Source organism: Pipistrellus hanaki, assembly GCF_964339955.1.
Source record: "Pipistrellus hanaki genome assembly, chromosome: 10".
In the NCBI taxonomy this organism is placed as follows: domain Eukaryota; kingdom Metazoa; phylum Chordata; class Mammalia; order Chiroptera; family Vespertilionidae; genus Pipistrellus; species Pipistrellus hanaki.
In genome coordinates, this window is record NC_140512.1 from 27,963,932 (window position 1) to 27,975,980 (window position 12,049).

Here is a 12,049-nt window from a genome sequence, read left to right on the forward strand (position 1 = left end):
TATATATATATATATATAATTTACTTATTTACTTATTTTTTAAAGAAAAAAATGATGAGCCCTAACTGGTTTGGCTCAGTGGATAGAGCATTGGCCTGCAGACTCAGTGGTCCCAGGTTTGATTCCGGTTTGATTCCAGTTTGATTCCGGTCAAGGTCATGTACCTTGGTTGTGGGCACATCCCCAGTGGGGAGTGTGCAGGAGGCGGCTCATCGATGTTTCTCTCTCATCGATGTTTCTAACTCTCTATCCCTCTCCCTTCCTCTCTGTTAAAAAAAATCAATAAAAAAAATATATATTTTAAAAAGTGATGAGAGCTGCTGGCTACTCTCCCAATTCTTCCAGTGGAGGAATCAATCTAGGTTGAAAACTGAGGTCTCTTGGGTCCCTTCCTCCCACCCCTAACCTTTTCCTTTGGGGTTTCTCAGGGTTCACCCATTTCACTATTAGGCATCTGTCATTATTTTATTTATTATTATTATTATTATTATTATTATTATTATTATTATTATTAATCATTACATTTTCTCCCACTCTGCAGCGGTTTTCTCCCCTTTCTCTTAGACTTCCTGGGGTGATACTTGCACACTGGATTGTGTGGTCACCACCCCAAGCCAAGCCTCCGTCCCCCGCCAGGCACGCTATTTTTGGAGCCTGAAAACCTCCGCGTCTTAGAGGCGACCAGGGTCCCTGGGGCGCAGGGTGGGCCCCTGACACACCCCCTCTCTCCCTCCGCTGCCTCCAGGCCGGCCCAGGGGCGTCCGTCCCGGAGGGGGCTCCCCGCACCGCGGGAGCGGCTTCGAGGCCGGGCGGCGGGGGCGGCGGGGGTGGCAGGGTCTCCCCCGGGGCGCAGAGGGGGCGGCGGCGGCAGTGGGGTCCCCCCCCCGGGGGCGCAGAGGGGGCGGGGCCGGGCGCACCTGCCGGCTCCCGGCGCGCGCGGAGGCTGCGCGGCCCGACGTCCCGCCCCCGCCGCCGCCGTGTGTTTACGTGGAGACGAAGATGGCGGCGGCGGTGACGGCGCTGCCCGGGCGCCCGGGGGCCGTCAGCCTGTGAGCGCGGAGCCGTCCCACCCCGCGGGGGGAGCGCCGCCGGCCTCGCTGCCCGGGCCGGAGCCTGAGGGCCCCGCTCCGTCTGACCCGACCTCCCCGCCTCCCCGCCCGCTCCCTGTCTCCCCCGCAGCCTTCCCCGCCGAGGCCATGGAGGACGAGGAGAGGCAGAAGAAGCTGGAGTTGGGCAAAGCCAAGGTGAGAGCCGGGCCGCGGGGGGCGGGGGCCGGGCCCGCGGGGCGGGAGGGGGCGGCGGCGGGGGCCGCACCGGGCGCGCTGCCTGGGAGAGGGTGCGGGTCTGCTTCCCCCTCGCCTCGCTCCCCTTTCTCCCCGGGAGCACCCCGGGGTCGGACCCAGCACCCCCTTCCGCGGGGCCTCTGACCCCCAAATAGAACCCCTCCGGTGCTGTATTGCTGCACACCGGCATTGATTCCTTTGGGGGGGAGGGGGGGCGCAGTTTTCCGGGGAGCGCAGTCATTGTGCTTCTCGAGTCGGGATTCGGGCTCCTCTGTATTCGGGTGGGGGGGCGGGGGCGGGGGTGGATTCGTCCTCGGATCCCGGCCTCGCCTTCCCGGATGGCCCGCCGCCGGCGCCCGGGTGTGTGGCCGCCGGTGACAGCTGCCTGCCGGCCGGCGGCCCGCGAGCCACAAGTGCCAGCTGTGAGCTGGGCGTGCAGGGCGGTTTAGGGTTTTAGAAGCTGGGCTGTGTGTGTGGGGGGGTGGGGGGGTGGGTGGGTGGGTGGGTGTGTGCTTGGAGGTCTTTGTCATGGCTTGCGCTTTTGTGTCGTGCGGAATGCTGATGCGGTTATGCGAAAGGAACTTGTGGGGAGGGAGAAGGCTCCCTGGTCTCAGCACCACCTAGGGGATTGCCCGCTTTCAATAAGAGAATTCTGTGACATGCCTTGGGGAGTCATTTGTGTGTGTGTGTGTGTGTTAAAAAAAAAAAAATACTGTACAGCAAGCAACACAAAGGTATGCACAGGTTTTCACTGGGCTTCGTGAAGAATTGGACATAGACAATCTACATTCGATAGCATTTGAGAAATCCATACTGGAGCCCTGGCTAGGTGGTTCCGTTGGAGCAGCCTCCTGTGCACACAAAGGTTGTAGGGTAGGTTCAGTTTCCAGGCAGGCAACCCTTGGATGTATCTCTTTCACAACAGTGTTTCTCTTTCTCTTCCTTCCTCTCTCTAAAAATCAATGAAAACATATCCTCGGGTGAAGATTTTAAAAATGACAGAGTTGAGCAGATCTTTTGGGCTGGCCTCAAAGGCACCCTTCCCTATAATGAAGTTAGCAATCATACTTGGACCACAGTTTAATTATAATCTGGTTAGCTGCTTTTTTCTCCCTTCTCCCCTTCCTCCAGATAAAGTAACAAAGGAGGCATGGAAGGCCCGTGCTGCAGAGATTATAATAGTAGATGCTCAAACACAACTCTCTTCAGTGAATATGTATATAAACTAGCTTCGTATTTCTAAAATATAGTTGGCTTTATCACAAGCCCCTTCAGAGGTCAAAGCTTAGGTGCTTGTATAGTACCAGGTGGGTTTTATTGCTTTAGGATCTGTAAACGGAAGGAAAGGGGAATCAAGGCTTCTTCAGGTGCCCTAAGCTGCTTCCATTTCTTCAGCCTGAGGATCTGGGCAAGTTCCATGAATTCAAGAAGGTGGAGGTGAAGTGTGCACCTCCTTCCAAAAGCATTGACGTTTTAAGTAGACATTGCGTTGGTTACCTCAGGATTTTTACTCCTTGCCCAAAGAAGTAGTTTCTCTAAATATGTGTGAAGCAGCCCTGCAAAACGCACTTTGCTTTGCACAGCACATTTCATAATAGAGGATTTGTTTAAATGGCTTTGATTTGGCAAAAAGGAATCGTAAGAGTTCCTTTGTACGTGTGTTCTTTGTCTTTTAAATTCTGCCTATGGGGTAAAAAAAAAATCTCTTTATAACATTCCCTTTTATTGTAGAAGCTTATATTCCTCTAACGTTGAGCCCTATTTTTCCAGTCAGAGGTAAATCTGTGAGACTTGTAAAGCAAGGTGTGTTTGCTGGAGCATTAGCTAATACCATTTAAAAACACCAGAAAAAAGCTTCAATGACAATATTAGGATAATAGTTTTCTAAACTATATTATGTAAGTGTGATGGGCTATTATGCAGCATTAAGATTGTGAAGACTGATAGGAACATGGAAAAGATAAAACAGCATCATTAAAAATATGTATACATTATTTCCTTGGTATAAATGCATGCTTTTAGATTAGGACTTTAAAAGTTTGGATTGTAAATGTAAACTCATTCGGCAAACCGATGAGGAACTTGTCTTTTAGAGAGGAAAAATAGAAGTGGCGACAGCCTTTGTTCTCAAGTTGCTCACGGTTTAGTGGGAGAGACAGACACTGGGTAATAAGTATAGTTAGTGGATTAGGATTAGTAGGATTTGAGGTGAATTTGTTCATTTGTTAAAATGTTTAAATGCTGCTACATTATTTTTAAGGCTTGTACAAAGAAGTCTCTTAATATTGATATTAATGCAGCCTAGCATAATGCCTATAAAATAGTAGATGGATGAATGAATGAGCAGAATGAGTATGAGTTGTGAATGGGTGCTGCTTAAACAAAGCTTATCACATATATTATGTTGAAGAACATGTTACACAGAACAAGAACAGAACAGCTAGGTTTCCTAAGGGCCCTGGAACTGTAATTCTTATTTCTTTTGCTTAATGAATGAGTGAGCAAAATGACTCTGTGTTGTTAATGGGTGCTGCTTCACTAGCATATTGTAATGTAATAATAGTAATCCAGAATTCTCCTAATTGGAAGTCTCTTATTGCTGGCATCAGAAATCACTTAAAATGATCATTGTCAAAATTCATTTAGATACTTAATTTTCTAAATGTCTTGTTTATTTATTGGACTTAAATACTGTATTTGATAACCTGGTTTTATAAACCACAACTTTTAAATTTTTTCTTGGTGTTTGATATACTTTTTACTGATCATTTTTCTTTCTGAATATAGATTTTATAAATAATCATTATAAATGACTTGTCATGTGTATAGTATAATACATTTTATAAAATGTTTTATACCAACCAAAGTCTATAATGATAAGAGAATAAATTTTGATATATGTAGTCATTAAAATATTTCTGCAGAGACTTTTTGTGTTGGGAAAATACCCACAGATAATGCTTGGTTAATAAAAATGTTACCAAAAAAAATTTCCATTTTTATATGTGAAGAAACCTGGGGAGAAAATCCACCAAGATGTAAATGATGGTTTTCTCTGGGTGATGGGTTATTGGCAATTTAAATTTTCTGTACACTTCTAGCATTTTCAAATTCTCAGCAATAGATTTCTTTTATGATCAGTAAAAAAAATGTTTAAATACCATTTCTAAAAACACAAAGCTTATCAGATATATTGTGTTGACGAACATGTTATACAGAACAGGAAAATAAGGCACAGAATAACAAGGTTTCCTAAGGCCCTCACTTTAGTGCAATCTGGAACTGTAATTCTTATTTCTTCTTCTTCTTCTTTTTTTTAATTTTTATATCTGCCCAATGGATGGAAATTCATGCAAGAATAGGCCTTCCTTCCCCAGCTGCCAGCCCCAGGCCCTGGGCTGCTTCCCTCCTCCAGCCTCCCACAGGAACCTGGGCCCCAGGCTGGCTTCCCTTTGGCCCAGCTTGGTCAGGATGGATGTCCGGTCTAATTGGCATATTACCCTTTTATTATTTATTATCCTTTTATTATTATAGACTAAGGGCCCAGTGCACGAATTCGTGCACCTTGAAAGGAACTGTGGGCCACGAGGCTGCAGTAGGGACTTGGCCCATCCTCCGCAACCCCCTCCCTGCCCTTCTGATGGTGTCCCCCGTCTGCCAGCAGCTCTGCTCCCACCACCGCTCCCACACACACACTGATGGCACGGAATGATTGGGGCTGGCGCCAGCAGCGGTACAAGCAATAGCTGCTACCCCGATCGCCCTCAGGAGCAGGGGGGAAAGAAGAAGCCCTCGGGCAGCTGGGGCCAACAGCCATGGCTCACACCCACGGATGGCATCAGGCAAGCGGGACCCGTACTAGGTGCCAGCAGTAGGTGTGAGCAGGGCCAGCACTGGCAGCAGGTTTGAGCGGGGCCATCACTGGCAGCAGGTGCAAGTGGCAGCTCTGCTGCTGGCAGCAGGTGCAAGCAGCGGCTCTGGCACTGGCAGTGGGTGCAAACGGGGCCAGCGCTGGGCAGGACCGTGGCAGGCAGGAACAAAGAATTTTCAGTAACTACCAGAGGCTTGCCTTGGTCTGGCACCCCCGCTCACCTGCTCCACCATCCCCCATTTTCTGAGCTCTGCTTCTAGCTGGCAACACCAGCCATGTACTTTGTGTGTGCTGGTGGTCAATGCACATCATAGCGACCAGTTGTTTGGTTGTTCCACCTTTTGGTCTACTTGTATATTAGCCTTTTATTAGTATATAGGATAGATACCCAAGGATATGTTTATTGATTTTAGAGGAAGGGGTGGGGGGGGGGAAAGAAGGGAAAGAGAGAGAGAGAGAGAGAGAGAGAGAGAGAGAGAGAGAGAGAGATTGGTTGCCTCCCAGGTATCAAGCCTGAAACCTAGGTATGTGCCTTGACCAGGAATCAAACCCACAGATTTTTTGGTGTCCAGGACAATGTTTCAACCAACTGAGCCACTAGTGGCAGCTGTTAATCTTATGTCATTGTTGCTTGTATTATATAGTTGGGATTTTACACTGTTAGATATATATAGATCTTTCTGGTTTGTAGTTTTTACTGATTTTCCTTGCTGCTATGGACATGCTCATCCTGCCTTACTCCTCATCTGCTTCCGCTCCCAACTTGCTATTTTAGATTTGCTGTAACTAGAGAACCCAGTAACTGAGTTAGATAAAATGGTTTGTAAAAATGAAGGACCATTGGAGCCTGATGAATGGGCTTTATGACAGTTTAGTTTTTCTGTTACTTGTTGGCTTTTTTATTTGCTGTTCGTTCCTCAGTTACTTCCTCAGTGTTAAGGTTGTAAGAAGCCTTACCCATGGCGATGTGAGACGTTACTGCATTGTTAAGTAAATATTTTCAGAGCTGGGCTCACCCCATTTACAAGGTGCTGACAAGGACAGCATGACGCAGGCTATCCTTGTGTTGAACCAAACTATTCTAACTTCACTTTAAATGATTCCATTTTTTCCCCCAAGTAAAATTATTTGCAATATTATATAATGAAAGTATTGTAATATTAGCGAACAAAATTAGAGGATAGTGTGTATTTAGTATAAAGTTATAACTCCTGTAAATTCACAGTAAGCATAATTTTTAATATTTTGTTTATACTTTTTAATATTCTAGTGTAGCAAAATTCAATAAAACCAGAGTTTTGCACCATTTAGCATTTATATAATTGGCATTATTTGATGGATAATTTTTAAAAATGTATTTTCATTGATTTTAGAGAGGAAGGGAAGGGAGAGGTAGAAACATTAATGATGAAAGAGAATCATTGATCAGCTGCCTCCCGCACACCCCCTACTGGGGATTGAGCCCGCAACCTGGGCATGTGCCCTTGACCAGAATCAAACCTGGGACCCTACAGTCCACAGGCTGAAGTTCTATCAGTGAGCCAAACCAGCTAGGGCTTGATGGATAATCATTAAAAATTTTGCCTATTACATATACGCTGTTTCCCCGAAAATAAGACAGTGTCTTATATTAATTTTTTTCTCCCAAAGTTGCGCTAGGTCTTATTTTCAGGGGATGTCTTATCTTTCCATGCGCTAGGTCTTATTTTCGGAGGATGTCTTATTTTCTGGGAAACACGGTAGTAAGTAGTAGTAACTATATTATATTTATTTGTTTAGTGAGCATTTTCGATTTGAAAATGATGCCAATTTTATGCAAAAAGGACAGTGGTCATTGCAAGCTGTATATTAGAATATTAGTGACATGACTTTTCAATTACTGATAGAGAAAGTTAGTTTTGGTGTAAAGTTGTTCTTTGCCTATTTCAGATACACTGCTCCACCACTACTACGAACGTTGTTCTTTACCTGTTTTTTTTAAACTTTCTAGCTTTCTTTTTATCCCTCTCCTGAGGTTTCCATTGATTTTTAGAGAGAGAGTATGCGGAAGGGAGGAAAGAAATGAAGGGGTGAGGGAAGAGAGGGAGGGAGGGGGGGAGGAAGAGAGAGAGAGAGAGAGAGAGAGAGAGAGAGAGAGAAACAGTGATGTGAGAGAGACACATCAATGGTTTGCCTCCCACATGGGTCCCAACCAGGGCTGGGGATCAAACCTGAACTCAGATGTGTGCCCTTGACTGGGAATCAAACCTGTGACTCTTTTGTTGGAGAGCTTTTGCTCTAACCACTGAGAACACCAGCCAAGGGCTAGCTTTTTTATTCTTGATTGTGACATAGTTTACCTAACTTTCATAGTGGATACAGCAGTTTAATACTTTCATCAACACTTATTACAACAGTGGTGCATTGTCTGTGACTTAAAAACTAATTTGTGACTGTTAGGCTTTGTTGGGGGGGAAAACATGACTTTTAGATTATAAGTTTTAAAAGAGATGATATGGAAGAAAGAATAGGCATAACAAGTTTTTTTTTTTTTTTAAACAGATTTTATTGATTTTGTATAGAGAGGAAGGGAGAGAGATAGAGAGCTAGAAACATCGATGAGAGAGAGTCATCAACCAGCTGCCTCTTGCACACCCCCTACTGGGGATATGCCCGCAACCAAGGTACATGCCCTTGACCGGAATCGAACCCGGGTCCCTTCAGTCCCCAAGCCGACGCTCTATCCATTGAGCCAAACCGGTTTCGGCATAACAAGCTTCTTGAAGTGTATTGTATTGAAGAAAGGTTTCTAAGGCAAATCCAAAGGATAGCAAAAATAGGGATAAGTAAGTGATTTGGTAAAAGAGCCATAAAATTCAAAGAAGAGAAACTTAGCAAGGAGGTCTATATGTCCTGTTTGTGAAACTCAAAACTGAATGAGCACATGGAAAAGAGGAAATGAAAAGATGGGCTATATCCAAGTGACTGGAATATAACAAAATTAGGGCAAAAAGTATTTCCGAACAAAAATACCTCTTATTTTTATGTCTAAAGTTTTTGTAATAAGAGCTAAACTATGACTGCAGAATATTTATCTATTATAGACTACTGATTATTGAAATATATGTGAATTTCTTCTAATGTGGAAGGTAGAAAAGTTCTCATAATAAATACATTATAAGGAAAGCTAAATTTCTCAATAAGATTCTACTGAAACTGAAATTAGACATCTTTTATTGCTCAGCATTTCTTTAAACACTTTAATTTGTGAAAGCCTCATTTATAAAGTTTTATTTATAAAGGTAGTTTTGAACTGTGTCTGTGTTCATAATTCTGCTGTTTGACACACTAGAAAAGGCTTCAAAACTCTTATTTGCTTATTTGTTCAACTGACATTCTTGAGCACCTACAACTGCAGCGATGGACTTTTCCTTAGCAAGCATATATTTCAGTGATCACAAATGCTGTGCCTTATTGTGTCAACAGGTGTTTTGAAGAAAAAGATGAGATAATGATTGAGAGCTTTTTGTGGTTTTCTGGTGCTAGATAGAAAGAAGCTATAATTTTTTTTTAATTGAGGTGAAATTTATGTAATAAAAATGAACTATCTCAAAACTAACAATTCAGTTGCATTTAGTACATATACAACGTTGTGCAGCCACCATTTATATATAGTTTAAAAATATTTATATCATTCCGGAATAAAACTCTGTATCCATTAAGCAGTTACTGCTCATTCCTTCTCCTCCTACAACCACCAGTCTGTTTTCTGTTTCTGTGCGTTTACCTATTCTAGATACCTTAAGTAAATGGAGTCATATCATATTTGACCCTTAGTGTATTTTTTTTCACTTTGCATAATGTTTTTGAGGATAATCCATGTTGTAATATATATAAGTACTAGAGACCCGATGCATGAAATTCATTCAAGAGTAGGTCTTCCTTCCCCTGGCGGCCAGCACCAGCTTCCTTCTGACACTTGGGACCTGGGCTTCCCTCCGGCATCCAGGACCTGGGCTTCCTGGCTTCATCCGGAAGGTTGTCCAGAAGGACATTGGTCTTAATTAGCATATCACTCTTGTATTATCTACATGAATAAAAGAGAAACATGCAAATTGACCATACCTCCGCTACACCCACCAGCCAATCAGGAGTGAGTATGCAAATTAACCCAACAAATGTTGTGATTAGCCGCAGCAATCATGAAAAAGAACAAAGTTGGAGGGATCACAATACCAGATATCAAGCTATATTACAAAGCCACTGTTCTCAAAACTGCCCGGTACTGGCACAAGAACAGACATATAGACCAATGAAACAGAACAGAGAACCCAGAAATTGACTCAAGCTATAATGCTCAATTAATATTTGACAAAGGAGGCAAGAGCATACAATGGAGTCAAGACAGTTTCTTCAGTACATGGAGTTGGAAAAATTGGACAGATACATGCAAAAAAAAAACCCGAAATTAGACCACCTTATACCATATACAAAAATAAACTCAAAATGGATAAAGGACTTAAATGTAAGATGAGAAACCATAAAAATCCTAGAAGAATCCATAGGCAGCAAAAAGTCAGACATACTGTATGTTGTAGCAATATCTTTACTGATAAAACTCCTCGGACAATGGAAACTAAGGAGAAAATAAACAAACGGAACTACATCAAAATAAAAAGCTTCTGCACAGCAAAAGAAACCAACAAAACAGAGCCCACTGCATGGGAGAACCTATTTGCCAATATTATCTCTAAAATTTATAGGGAACTCATGTAACTTAACAAAAAGAAGGTAAACAATCCAATCAAAAAATGGGCAAAAGACCTAAACAGACACTTTTTTAAAGTGGACATACAGAAGGCCAAAAAGAAAGAAAACATGAAAGAAAACATGCTCAAAGTCATTAGTCATCCAAGAGATGCAAATCAAAACAATGAGGTACCATCTCACACCTGTCCGAATGGCTATCATCAAATCAATAAATGACAAGTGCTGGCGAGGATGTAGAGAAAAAGGAACCCTTGTGCACTGCTGGTGGGAATGCAGAGTGGTGCAGCCACTGTGGAAAACAGTATGGAGTTTCTTAAAAAAATTTAAAGTAGAACTCCTATTTGACCCAGTAAATCCCACTTCTAGGACTATATCCCAAGGAACTAGAAACACCAATTACAAAGAATATATGCACTCTTATGTCCATAGCTAAGATTTGGAAACAGCCTAAGTGCCCATCAGCAGATGAGTGGGCTAAAAACCTGTGGTACATCGACATATATTCTTTTTGAAACATTATTTTCATTCAACAAATACTTATGTCTACTATGTGTTAAAATATGTAAAATTAAGTTAATTCCTAAGACTGCAGAATCTGTTTTCTTCTTACACATGTTGTTCCAAAACTTTTACTTAAGAAGAAAATCTGCATTGAATGAGATTATAGGATATAAATAGGACAGATGGCTCAGTAATATATAATAAATGCTGTTGTTTTTACCATATCTGATTTCCTTGGTCTATTTGGCACTGTTATTATATTTTCCAACAGTTTGTATCTCTGATGTTGTTAGAAAATATTGCTTTTGTCTTCTTTGCTTGCAGTTGCCCTACTTCAGTCTACATACAAATTGTCTTTGGGTCAACTGTTGTAATCTTTTGTTTTCATAGTTGGGCCCCTGCGGTATAGCTGTAATTGTCTGCACAGCGTTCTTGGGACTATTACAAAGGTTTACAGGCAGCACTGACAAGTACAAATAATCACCATAATTAGAATTAATTAAGATATTTTAAATTTTCTGCAGCGAAACATAGAAAATAGTTCTACTTTTAGTCTACTTTTAGCAATTTTTGAAAACGAGAGAGACTAGATAATATTCTTTAAATATATTGTAATATTCTCTTTAGGGTATGTGTGGTATGTGTGTGTTATCACCCAGTCTTGTCAAAAAAAGTATTGGTTTGGTGATTTCACTTCAGTCTTTAACTTCAGTGGTCTAGGATATGAAGTATAATGACAAATGAAGGAAAAGAGACTAGAATGCCTGGCATACATATTGATATCTTGGAAAGAATACTGAATTTGGAGTTAGATATCCTTATCCTATTCTATTTTGCCAGTTACTTATTATAATCTTGGACAAATCTTTGTCTTCCAATCTCAGCTTCCGCATTCCTTCTCAATACTTCCTGACCTCTTCCCATATCCCCTCCTAAATTAAGTCTGTTGTATGCTTTCTTTATACCTTATACTCTTTCTTCTAAGTACATTTTATCTCTTGAAATGATATACTGCTGTATTTATATTTGTTTAACTTGTTCTTTCTAACTTAATTACAGTTCAAAGGAATAGGGTTTGTACCTGATTCATCACTACCTGCCCTGCCTTTAGCACTGGCTGAACACATGATAGGTAGTAAATGTTTGCTAAATAAGTGAACTGCTTTTAATACCTGCCATATGCCAATTTCCTTCACAGACACAAAATTCTACAACAATACCTCTAACAGAAAGCCATCTCTGAGAAAATTAGTATAAGAGCTTTCCATACCACCTTAGAAATATTCCGTGTAGAGGACTGTTGGGTTTGCGAAATTGTACACTAACTTTTATCTTACTTGTTTCTCACAATTCAGTGAAGTGATAGGCTGATCTGGACTAAAACATCCTACTATTAGGGCCATATATTTTAATTAATGTTTAGCACAGTGCCAGGCACATAGTAAACACTCAAGAAACACAACACCCCTGACTGGGTGGCTCACTAGGTTGGAGTGTCATTATATAAAAGCCTATCTATATAAAAGCCTAAGTGACATTGCAACTGAATGGACAATGAACAGGCTGCATGGGGCAACCCGGCTGGCAAGGGGGTTAGTGAGGGACAACCAAATGACTGAGCAGTAGGCTGTATGGGGTGACCAGG

General features: G+C 42.2%; 1 protein-coding gene across 8 annotated transcripts in view; it reads left to right on the plus strand.

Annotated features, from left to right (window-relative positions):
* Positions 1 to 964: 964 nt before the first annotated feature.
* Positions 965 to 12,049, plus strand: part of AKAP9 (A-kinase anchoring protein 9) — a 118,649-nt gene continuing 107,564 nt past the window's right edge. For all 8 annotated transcript variants that reach the window (XM_084897340.1, XM_084897341.1, XM_084897343.1 and 5 more), the window contains exon 1: positions 965 to 1,244. In XM_084897340.1, the coding sequence (XP_084753466.1) occupies positions 1,197 to 1,244 (48 nt within the window). In that variant the 5' untranslated portion in view covers positions 965 to 1,196. The remainder of the gene's footprint in view (positions 1,245 to 12,049) is intronic.